Here is a 12,902-nt window from a genome sequence, read left to right as displayed (position 1 = left end):
TAGAATGAACAGTGGGACAGTTAGACTGAACAGTGGGACAGTTAGACTGAACAGTGGGACAGTTAGAATGAACAGTGGGACAGTTAGAATTAACAGTGGGACAGTTAGAATGAACAGTGGGACAGTTAGACTGAACAGTGGGACAGTTAGAATGAACAGTGGGACAGTTAGACTGAACAGTGGGACAGTTAGACTGAACAGTGGGACAGTTAGACTGAACAGCTAGACTGAACAGTGGGACAGTTAGACTGAACAGTTAAACCGAACAGTGGGACAGTTAGACCAAACAGTTAGACTGAACAGTGGGACAGTTAGACTGAACAGTGGGACAGTTAGACTGAACAGTGGGACAGTTAGAATGAACAGTGGGACAGTTAGACTGAACAGTGGGACAGTTAGAATGAACAGTGGGACAGTTAGACTGAACAGTGGGACAGTTAGACTGAACAGTGGGACAGTTAGACTGAACAGCTAGACTGAACAGTGGGACAGTTAGACTGAACAGTTAAACCGAACAGTGGGACAGTTAGACCAAACAGTTAGACTGAACAGTGGGACAGTTAGACTGAACAGTGGGACAGTTAGACTGAACAGTGGGACAGTTAGACTGAACAGTTAACTGAACAGTGGGACAGTTAAACCGAACAGTGGGACAGTTAGAATGAAAAGTTAGACTGAACAGTGGGACAGTTAGAATGAAAAGTTAGACTGAACAGTGGGACAGTTAGACTGAACAGTGGGACTGAACAGTGGGACAGTTAGACTAAACAGTGGGACAGTTAGACCAAACAGTGGGACTGAACAGTGGGACAGTTAGACTGAACAGTGGGACAGTTAGACTGAACAGTGGGACAGTTAGACTGAACAGTGGGACATTTAGGCTGAACAGTGGGACAGTTAGGCTGAACAGTGGGACAGTTAGGCTGAACAGTGGGACAGTTAGACTGAACAGTGGGACAGTTGGAATGAACAGTGGGACAGTTAGACTGAACAGTGGGACAGTTAGACTGAACAGTGGGACAGTTAGACTGAACAGTGGGACAGTTAGACTGAACAGTGGGACAGTTAGACTGAACAGTGGGACAGTTGGAATGAACAGTGGGACAGTTAGACTGAACAGTGGGACAGTTAGACTGAACAGTGGGACAGTTGGAATGAACAGTGGGACAGTTAGACTGAACAGTGGGACAGTTAGACTAAACAGTGGGACAGTTAGACCAAACAGTGGGACAGTTAGACCGAACAGTGGGACAGTTAGACTGAACAGTGGGACAGTTAGACTGAACAGTGGGACAGTTAGACTGAACAGTGGGACAGTTAGACTGAACAGTGGGACAGTTGGAATGAACAGTGGGACAGTTAGACTGAACAGTGGGACAGTTAGACTAAACAGTGGGACAGTTAGACCAAACAGTGGGACTGAACAGTGGGACAGTTAGACTGAACAGTGGGACAGTTAGACTGAACAGTGGGACAGTTAGACTGAACAGTGGGACATTTAGGCTGAACAGTGGGACAGTTAGGCTGAACAGTGGGACAGTTAGACTGAACAGTGGGACAGTTAGACTGAACAGTGGGACAGTTAGACTGAACAGTGGGACAGTTGGAATGAACAGTGGGACAGTTAGACCGAACAGTGGGACAGTTAAACTGACAACTGTCCAAGTATGGACAAAGAAAACGAAGGTGCAGATGAAGACAAAGAAGAAGATGCAGAAGGACAAGAGGATGCAGATGAAGAAGAAAATGAAGCAAAAGAAGAAGGTGGTGGTGAAGAAGGTGCAGAAAAAGAAAGTGAAGAAGAATAAGAAGAAGCAGCAGCAGAACCAGAAGGTTTGATGTGCCTTACATGCACTATAATACGAGGAACAGCTTTAGTGGGACAATGGTAGCAAAACTTCAAGAGATACTCACTCTTGTGAGGATCCAGGCTGGCCCGTGGATATCATGCCCTGCCAAAACTAGAGAAGAAGATAAATAAATAGACAACAAAACACAGGCTATCCACACGCGTCTGTGCACTCTAGATACACGAGTTATCACATTGCCATTGAAAAACAAGGTGTACGATGTGCCATGCCGTCTAGTTATCTTGAGTGTGGCATTAGTGGGCTTATCTGATGAAGGCAGGTGATGGGGCACAGCTCTGAGGGTGTGTAATGGGATTGGACCCGGTGGCCAGCCGTGTGGCTGAAGTAAGTGTACTGATAGGTGTGTGCCAGAGGGCGGTCTTACCCCTGCTGCTCCGGGGAAGGCAGGACGCGGGATGCCCGGAAGACCCAGTTTGTTGTGGATGGCTGTTGCAGAGACGATCTGAGCCGAGGACATGGAGGCCATACTCTGAAGAGCTTTGTCCTTCACGCTCTGATCCTTTAACAGCATTTACAAAAGAAATTAAAACTCATAAACGGATGGACACGGTGATCTAGGGGTTAAACTGTTTCTGCAAAAAAACACGGTTCGTTACACACGTTTGTAGCATGATTCATCTCATGTCTTAGAGAGTCTGAGACCAGTGTAAACGCTTGCTTCTTGAATTGTTTTTCTAATTTAATGACAAATACATGTTCCTGATCACATTTTCCAAATAGGATTTTTTTTACGTTTTTGAAAGTTTCTTATGCTCACCAAGGCTGCATTCATATGATCCAAAAAAAGGGTAAAACAGTAATACCGTGAAATTGTATTACAATTTAAAAGAACTGTTTTCAATTTGAATATAATTTAAATGTAATATATTCCTGTGATAATAATCAGAAGCATAATCTTGAGCAGCAAATGATCATATTACAATGATTTCTGAAGGATCATGTGACCCTGAAGACTGGAGTAATACAGCTTTACAAGGAATAAATTACATTAAAACAATAAAGTAGAAAACAGTTCTTTTAAATTGTAACAATATTTCCCAATATTACTGATTTAACTGTATTTTTGGAACAAAGAGACTTAAAACAAATCTTTTGACCAATTGAAGTGAAAATTTATTGAAAAATAATTTTTTTTTTTTACTTTCCACTTACATTGTAAGGTTAATAATATGAAATATATGCGATAACAGTAATAACAGGTCATCCTGCAATAATGACACTGAGAGTGAATATTTGTGATACCTAATTATCACAAACAATAAAATAGTTAAAATATTTCTATATTTACTGGATAAAAATTGTTACCACAAAACCATGGTACAAACCGAACCGTGAGACATTGGAAACCATCACCCCCCTACAGTGAACACATAAAGCAGCCCACGCGCTCACACACACACACACAGATAAGAAAGCATGTTAAAAGATTCTTCAGAGCTATAAAGCCGTTGATCTTAAGAGGAATGTGCGAGCACTAAAGACGGGAAGCCTGAAAAGAGCGAAAGCCTCCAGCGCAGAGAACGGGAGATTATAATGTTTAATATCGAGCGCAGAGTGAATGAGAAGTGAATTTAATGTTATATATTATCTTGCAGCTCCTACATTTCTAATAAACTGCATTGTGTCAGTCGGGAACAAGGTTAAAGTAATGCTAACTTTCTTTTTTTTTTTGCTGTGTGTAATGTTCTCATTTTAAAAGCTCCAATCAAGGTCACCAAACGGAGCTGAAACAGTACAGATGAAGGCAAGTGCCTGAAGGACATCACATCACTTTCTCCTTTACACATCCTCCTTGTTATTTTCACAAGGAGGCTTAAGACAAACTCTGAATATAGAGTTTAAATTACTCACACACACATTTCTAAAACTGTTAATTTAATAAACAAAGCTAAAGTGGGATTGTCTAATTCTTCTACAAAGGCAAACATTCCACGTGCTTATTGTATAGTGTGCATGACCATATCAGGATGGAAGTCTGTGTGAATGGAGCAGAACTGCGTTGAAAAAAAGAGTGAAAATTGGGCATAAGCGGAGGATGAACATGCCGGGAGTCACGGCTCACGTATGAGAGAGTGAGAGCTGGCTTAGACAGAGCTCAAGCAGGAGTTTAGCAGCTGCTATACAGCGACGGCAACACAGTGATGCACAGTCAAGAGCACTGAGGACTCGTACTTACCATGCTTGTCACCTAAATGCAAACAAACAAGGTTACATTGTCAATTTTCAATTTGCACTTTTGAGCAAGTTAATTCAAACAATTCATGAGTGTGCTGAGAGACTTGTGACAAGTTCACGGATTTATAGATCCGATTCACAAATTAATTCCTGCTGAAAGACCAGCATAAATTGTGTTTTGGATGTCAGGCTTCTTAAGTAGTTTTCACCAAGCTTCACCAGCTAACACCGCATGTTGCTACACGCAAAATCAACAGAGCTGCATAATTTTGACATGGCGCATCCTTTCTCTCTAAATGGAATGATGTTTTTTGCAAATTGACGACTGAGAGATTTGCATTGTAATAGAGCTTGGTTAATGTATTTGGTATTGGCGGGATAGCTTGCTACGCTGCTGCTGTACCGAGACTGTCAATACAATACACACATTACTATGAGCAGTGTTGGGTAAGTTACTCTAAAAAAGTAATTAATTACTAGTTACCTCTTCAACAGTGTAATTAGATTACTGTACTAATTACTCTATCTAAAAAGTATTCAATTAATTTTAATTACTAATTACTTTCAAAATCCCATATCAATCTCAACCAGATGAATAATACAAGGACATGAATCTGTTTTAATTCTTTCAAATAAATACTACAAAATTGCATGAATTATCCTTAAACTGACCAAGGTGGAGAAGGTTACATTATAAAAACATACTTTTTAACATCAGACAATACATATTTGATGTTAAACCCATGTCTGATCTCATGACATTTCACACTTTTTTTCATACATATTTTACAATAATTCATATGAATTTGTACGAGTGCGGTCGTACGATTTAGACACCTCATAAAATGCATACGAATCGCTGTGAGATCGGATTGATCTATACACAGTATTTACCTCAATAACGTCAGAAGTAACTGTAATTAAATTACAGATAAATGAAGAGTAATCCCTTACTTTACATTTTCAAGGGAAAAGTAATTAAATTACAGTAACTAATTACTTAGTAATTAGTTACACCCAACACTGGCTGTGAGCATGTAAAAGCCTGTTCACACCGGGAGCAACTTTCTGCGCGATATTCGCCAACGTTTAATGCCTCGTGACTAAACAAAGGGCGCCAATGTGAGTGTGCGGCACGCGTAAAAGCGTCATTTAAAAAAAAAAAACGCCTTGGGTTAATTTTTTTAGTTTGACGCGGCACGTCAAAAACTATCCGACCAATGAGATTGGCGCTTTTGCTCACGTGTTTGGAGCTTCTGAAGTTACAGTAAAACACAACTTGGGGGCGCTCAAACACAAAACGGTCTTGCCGAGCACATACGGAACGGAAAAGAAGATATAAGCCAAGTAGCGTCGCCGTCTAGTCTACACAGCCAGGAAGAAATAAAAGACGAGGAAGATGCGAGGCAAGATGAATGTAGAGCTGCTGGTCTCATTGGTGCGAGAACATAAAGAACTAAATGAAAAACGCGACAGGGGCTACAAACATCTTGATAAAAGAAAAGTGATATGGAGTGGTATTGCAGAGCAAATTGGCGCCATCTAATGTCTGGGAATGTATTTGCATGTTCACTCGGCTCATCGTCAGTGAAAACCGCTTAGGTGTGAACACAAAAAAAAACACCGGAAAACACTGGCAAATAACGCGCACTGATATTCGTCCCGGTGTCTACGGGCCTTAAGGCTATGTTTACACGGAAACGATATGAAGATAAAACGCAAAAGTGGTGTTGCGTTATCACTTTTTATTAGACAAGCGTTATAGGTGGGAAATCCGCATGCATATGGAGACGCAAATGTGTGTGAAATTCAATGTAGTATGCACTCCAGGCGGCTAGGTGGCACTGCGTACAACCTTCACTGCCGAGCAGACTTTATACCATTTAGACGGGAACGTTTAGACTCTGGAGAGTGGTTTCACTTTTTTTTTGAGTTTTTAGGCCCCAAAAACGGGGCCTAAACGAAACTCTGTGTAAACGAACTCTGTGTAAACGAAAGGCATATCCGATAAAATATTTTTTAAGCGTTAGGTCTTAGACATGCTGCTGCACATGTAACATACATGAAATAACCCCCATAGCATATCTATACAGGTGGAGCTGGGTGGAGGGTTTCAGAAAATGAAATTTTTGACTGCTACTTGTGAGCAATTCTATTTGAATTTTTAACATTATGAAATTTTTTCCACTAACCTCAACAGTTTGTCTCCTCGCACATGTATTTTTGATCAAATTAAGTAGGAAACAAATAAACCAATTTTAGTTAAAGGTCTCAACCCAGACAGCAAACTGACATTGAATCAACGTGGAAACGACGTCTCTCATGACATTGAAACAACGTTGATTTTGCTCATCGAATTAACGTTGAACCAACGTCAGACGCGGCATTCTTCAAAGCTAAATGAAAATCGAAAATTGGTTTGCTTTCATAACGTTGAAACAACGCATTGATTTCAAGTTGATTTTCCGTTAGTTTTGAAAGAATGACGCGTCTGACGTTGGTTCAACGTTAATTCGATGAGCAAAACAACGTCAGATCAACGTTGTTTCGATGTCATATTTCCACGTTGATTCAATGTCAGTTTGCTATCTGGGAAGTTAGGATGCGTTTCCCAAAAGTATCGTTAGCCAACTATGGTTGCATAATCCATCGTTATTCAACAATTACGAAACGAACGTACAGCTCTGGTACTGTTCTTAGAAGCATATAGTTTCTTGTTGTTAAGACATGCAGACTTACTTTTGGGCTAGCATGAGGTACACAGCGTATTTTTCAATCAATTTTTATATATATTAGCGCGTCAATAATCAGTAGCGTTCACGTGTATGACGTAAGAGGGATAGCACAATGAATCAATAAAGCAAAACGACAGGAATCAAAAATAGTCAAGTGTATGTCAATTAAATACTGCATGTTAACATGATTTTTTTTAAAAATTGTTGTTTGTGTAAATTAACTATATATGACATTATCACTACACATCTGTGTTGTTGAACCAACTTGGCTCACGAGTCGCGGCCGTGAGCTAGTTCATTTCTCTAATGATGCATCATACTATAATATAATGGTAGTTAAGCAGCGAGTTGAACAACGCAATTGAAGTCGTCATCAGCTGGTGAACAAGGTGCTGAACCATCATAAACTCCAATTGAAAGTGATGCTGGTCTTTTCATAAGGGTTATAACACAATGACTGTTTTATAAATGCGATTTTAGTGATATCCTCCTAAAGATATGCTAAGCCCTCTGAAGTCACACTACACATGCTAACAGTAAAACCAAGATTAAGGAGTCAGTGTGAGTGCTGGTCAAGCAGATGAACTGCAGAAAGCATCTTTAGGGAAGATTTATAGCTGATAATATGGCAGTTTGAGATTACTGTGGCTAGGGTTTCATTACAGACCAGCTCAAAGAGGGGCACCATAATGACAGTCATTTCAGTCAACATGTCTCAGATAAGAGCACACTGGGCAGGTTTACTATAATGCTACGCTGCAAATGGCAGGAGGGAGCTCAAATTCTTCCCCGCTCCTGATTTCTAATTTGCTTTAGATGAGAGTAGACAGAGACCCATACAAAAGCTGGCTGTTTTTACTCAGGCAGCCGCCAGTGTCCCTGAAAGACCAGCCATTCATGGCGGAAATGCACACAGACGCTCCACTAGACACACACGCGCGCACACACATATACACTGGGGGAGTCATTAATCTATCTGAGTAAACTGGGAACTGTGGAAAAGTGTGCTGGTCAAAAGGAGTTAGTCATCACCTCACAAAACGAAAGAGAAGGAGATAGAGAAGTCAGACCAACCTCAAGGTCTTTTCGGTAAACACAGACATTAGGAAATGACCCTTGCAGATGTATCTTAAATGACAGGTCAATTTATTATCAGATTATCCCTTCCACAAAAGCGCCCTTTTTTTTGTAAGCCGCAGCCTTTGTGGATGAGATGCATTTGATGTAAGGTGATTATATGCAGCACACTTTGCTGTTTACATGGCTGAATCACACAGGGTGGGGGGTGTTTGGAAATGGTTGATTTCAGTAGTTTCATTAATGCAGCATGAGGAAAGCATTTGACGGCCAGTGGGTTATTGAAAAAAAGAGCGAGAAGAGAGGGGAACGCCACAAAAAGCATCCGAGCGACGGCCCTAATGGGGCTCTTTGGGCCAGACTTCTTGTGCAGAGCGTTTGGGAAGAACAGATGACCTCATTAAACTTCAGAAGAGATAAAGGCAAAAGCAGCGCTGGTTTTACTCTAGACTGTGCTCTTCCTGTAGTCGTGTGTCTGCTCGTGTTGTTTAAGCAGTGACCAGAATCCAGCTGAACTCTGACCTCCAGCTCTCAGCCACTCTCACCAGCTGAAGCGAACTGCCAGCATGAGACACTCCACACACACACACACACACGCATGCAAACACAACACAGAGAAATGCATTCATGCGACCAGCGAAGTGCATTGTGCTTTTGAGGCTTTGTTTTGTCATATAATGGTTATCAGATTTGTACATCTTTAAAGCAGTTCTTCAGTGTGTATCATGTGGGTTGTCTACAAAAGGGTGGTTGGTTCAGTCCCCGGTTCCACCTGACCAAGTGTCGAGGTGTCCGTGAGCAAGACACCTAACCCCTGCTGCTACCGGCTGGATGGCGCCTTGTATGGCTGACACCGCCGTTGGTGTGTGAATGAGTGTATGAATGGGTGAATTTTGTGAACGCGCTATATAAATGCAGTCCATTTACTGTGTCACTATCAAAACATCCTGACACATTGACAGTAACACTGGCTGTGTCCGAAATCTCCACTCAAACCACTATAGAGCACTATATAGTGAGCTTACCAGCATAATAGAAACCCCACTTTCGGACACTACTCGGATGCGTCATTGCTGTCGCCCGTCCGCCATTTTTACGATCAGCACAACGCATGATGGTATGTAGGGCTTGGGTTAGTGACCATCGGTTGTACACTACTTTGAGTGGACTATATAGGGTATAATAATCATCACGATACATTCAGACAGCACCACAAAATGGCGAGCTCACTATAGAGTCCACTATATAGTGAGTAGTGGGGGATTTCGGACAGCCACTGACTCAACCAATGGCGTTAGTTCGGAGGCAGGGCTAAATTTATGACTGACCAATGGCAGACAGCAAGTCTGTTTATCAGATCTTAGGAACATAAGGGTACGTTTACACGAGAACAATGTACTGAAAACTAAAAACTTGGTTTTTTACAGTTTTATGCAGATGACATCGTCGTCAAAACGATCCCCATTCATACAGATCTGTGAAAACTATTAAAAACGCTTTGTTCTGCTGTCAGGCCAGTAGGTGGCGATGTCACTTAGTAAAGAAACACTACGTGCCTTTAAACTGAACACTTAATGCTCATGCCGCATGATGTCACCGTTTTCACAAAATCAAGTTTTTTTGCAGTTTACACGGAGGCGATAATGGTATTGTTTTCAAAATCTTGCGTTTTTGCGTTTTCAGGCACCCAAAACGCTGTTGTCGAGTAAATGAACGGCCAAAAATTCATAAAAAGTTTTCCGCTTTGAGTTTGTGACACTAGCAGCACAGATTACAAACTTCACTTTCATTTTAAACTTTTATTTGTAGTCGGACACAAATTAGAGATGTTAAAAATGCAGTGAGTCCGAAATTCGCATCCGAAATTTTCGCACGTTAAAAAAAAAAAATTCGACCTCACGTTATGTCAATCACGCTTGCACACCGCCTCCGAGACTTTCGTCCGTCATAAAATTAATCAGATCGGGTTCGATTTTCTGTGTTTTTCGTATACACAGCCAGCATTTTGAGAGGTTTTTTGACAATTCAAAATTCGGTGTGCAATGGCCTTGAGTCGGAAATTTTCGTATGCGTTTTTTAAAAAATTCGTCACGCACAGAAACCTTGCACACTGAGTCCGATGCATATTTATTAAACCTTTGCGGGTGCTCAATCACACCTTAATCGATCCGAAATTTCGATTTGATTGAAAGCGGAGGTTTATTCCTTTTCTAATCCGATCGAGAGAACACAAACACTTGATCGAATAGAAAACCGAAACTGAAAGGACTGTGCATGTGCGGAACGAGCTCCCCCCGGCCCTGAATTATCAAAAAAACCTCTCAAAATGCTGGCTGTGGATGTGAAAAACGCAGAAAATCGAACTTGATCCGATTTTTTTTGTGACGAACGAAAGTTTCGGAGGCGGTGTGCAAGCGTGATTGACAAAACGAGAGGTTGATTTTTTTTTAACGTGACTCAGTTTGCAATGGCGCCCTGTTAAGTTTTTATGCGTTTATCATAATGCATGTGGAGCTCTTATAATGTAATAAATGCTTATTTATAAATATTTATACCTACCATAAATTAATTTATAATTGAATATATTTACCACTAAAGATTTAGTTTGTGAACTTCTAAAAATACTGTCCCCAAAATTACAGGGATTGAAAAACCAATTTGCTGCATTATGGAACAACCTTCTCTCCAGAGCTATTGAATTTCACATCCATATTAATTTCCAAAGCATATGCCTCTTTTCAGGTTAGCGCGGCATGTGCCAACCGTTACTGCACCCCTGCTATATTTAACCAGGAGTCGGCGTGGGACCTGTAGCGTTAGACTCAGAGCACACGCACTTCGTGGTCAGTGAAACACAGAGGAGAAGACGCCCACGAAAGGAGGAATGCACATCGGGGACGGAGTACAGGCGTTGAATTATGTATGTTAAACAGGCCGTCACATGCGAGGGATCTAGGTTACAGGAATTAGAGCAACAAGGCACTCACAGGAAACAGGAAGTGAGACGCATGGCAACCACAAGCCCAAAAGCAGAAAAGCGCATACCTTTAGCTTGGAATGAAATTCACGAGATTTCCTTCTGGCAAGAACCTGAATGTGACTAGACACCTGCGGGGTAGGGGAGGGGAGGAAAACAAAGGAACAGCCTGTAACCATGGCGATGAAAAGCCCCCCTGCAACTGGGCAGAGCCAGACGTACCTTGATGGCAGCTTGGATTTCTCGAACTTTCTTTCTTGCTAAGACCTGTATGTGACTAGACACCTCCGTTTTTCAAAACAAAACAAGAAAAGCAAAAAAGAAAAGAAAGCAATCAAGAATCACAGACATTTTGAACAAGTCAAACATTTGAGGGCGGACGGCAGTTCAACGCGCCGGCCCGCTCACCTCCTCGTTTAAGTGAGCTGATTAAGGAGTATGCAGGCTTCTTAAGCACATTAAGACAGAGCAGATGTGATCTTCTGTGTGCAGAATGAGAATGGCCACGTCTAGTGGTCTTCGGGGAGGGTAATGCGAGGGCCCCGGGGCCCTTGCTCTGCATATTGCACCAAGTCAGAGTTCTGTTTGTGAATTATGGACTAATGGTGTATTAATAGTGAGGTTGTGTGATGTTGTAATGAGGCTCTGCTCCGAGGGGTTACGTGGAGAGCGTTCCTCGTCTTAATCAGGCCAATCACGCACAAGTGGCTTTCGAGCGGGCCTCGTGTATTAATGAGGTCGACGGTCTCCGGAGGCCCGCCGCTCTCAACTCTCGCGGCAAAGTCGCATTTACACATATCTCAGCAGCACAAGTGCTCCTTTGACCTTTCCAAATTAATTACAACAATCACTTCAATGGTTCAGGCTTTGCCAAATGAAATTACAATGGGATTGTTGTGATGTTTCAACGTTCGGGTCGATTTCTGGGCTTTGCGAATTTTTTAAAGTGTCAACCAGATTTTTTTTTTAATAATAGTGTCCGCATAGGTTTGTCCCATTTCTCGCTAGGAAATCACTTTATGTAAATGCATGTTGTGGGTTAAACACAATGTTAGGTCCGTCAACAACACAATTTGGGGCATGCAGCCGATTGAAAAAGCTAATTATTACAATCCAGCCCTCAGTTTGTAAAAAAACTCCAAATGTGAAAAATGTTCACTGCACTTTGCACTTTTCAAACAATTGAAATGCGTTATACTAGGTGAACAGGATGGTCGCTTATAGACAATGGTCATTATTCGAATATATTAGGCTAAAGGCCCCGACATACTTCAAGCGAAATCGAAGACCGAACCGATGTGACGTGATTTCGACGGCCCGAAGTTAACTAAACAGCATGAGCTGAAAAAGTTTGCTATGGCAGGTAAACTACCATTGGTCCGTGGCGATTACGTAATGGGTATGTGCAGTGGTGTAGTCTAGTTTTTTGGAGTGAGTAAACTGTGATATACTAGTACATTGAGCGCTCATTCACAGAAACAACCAGAACATTCAATAGCAGTCTTTTTGAGCTTTAATATTCATAGACACTTCATAGGCTACATATCGAGATTTGATTTATTGTATCATTACTTTTGATTTATTCATTCAAAAATGGCCAAATTGTGTGACGTTCCGCTTTATATTTGTTGCTGGATTCTACGATTCAATCCGTGCCGTTGCGCAAACAGCGAACGGGTGAATTTGTGAATGAAAGTTCTCTCACAAAACGATGTTGTTACGAATCCTTACGCTTTTTAAAGTGGGTATATGGAAATCCTTGACATTTTCTAGTGGGTATACGGCGTATACCTGCGTATCACGTAGACTACACCACTGGGTAGGTGTATACGGAGACTTTGCCTTCTTTCGCATCATGAAATGCTTGATTTTTAAACGCTCGGTCGAGGTCAGTCGTCCGGGAGTGAAAACATGAACACAGCTGATTTACAGTAGAAAATGGTGTTGTATTTCTAATGAAACGAGACACTGACACTGTTTTTGTTTGTTTTTTAATACGATAAAGCGGCATGCTTTTAAGCAATCTTGTATGAAGTGATGTATAAATAAACGTAACATGAATTTACT

General features: G+C 41.4%; 1 protein-coding gene across 7 annotated transcripts in view; it reads right to left on the bottom strand.

Annotated features, from left to right (window-relative positions):
* tead1b (TEA domain family member 1b) overlaps positions 1–12,902 on the bottom strand; it is a 98,701-nt gene that overhangs the window by 11,501 nt on the left and 74,298 nt on the right. For 3 of the 7 annotated variants that reach the window (XM_089118511.1, XM_039690865.2, XM_089118494.1), the window contains exons 5-9: positions 11,058–11,120; positions 10,904–10,966; positions 4,048–4,059; positions 2,236–2,370; positions 1,915–1,961 (exon numbers count right to left, since the gene is read on the bottom strand). In XM_089118511.1, coding sequence (XP_088974637.1) covers positions 1,915–1,961; positions 2,236–2,370; positions 4,048–4,059; positions 10,904–10,966; positions 11,058–11,120 — 320 coding nt within the window. The remainder of the gene's footprint in view (positions 1–1,914; positions 1,962–2,235; positions 2,371–4,047; positions 4,060–10,903; positions 10,967–11,057; positions 11,121–12,902) is intronic. The other 4 variants (XM_039690866.2, XM_039690868.2, XM_039690867.2 and 1 more) reach the window with 4 other exon arrangements.

Source organism: Pimephales promelas, chromosome 1 (assembly GCF_988280905.1).
Source record: "Pimephales promelas chromosome 1, fPimPro1.hap1.1, whole genome shotgun sequence".
Lineage (NCBI taxonomy): Eukaryota > Metazoa > Chordata > Actinopteri > Cypriniformes > Leuciscidae > Pimephales > Pimephales promelas.
This window is presented reverse-complemented; position numbering and strand designations above follow the sequence as displayed.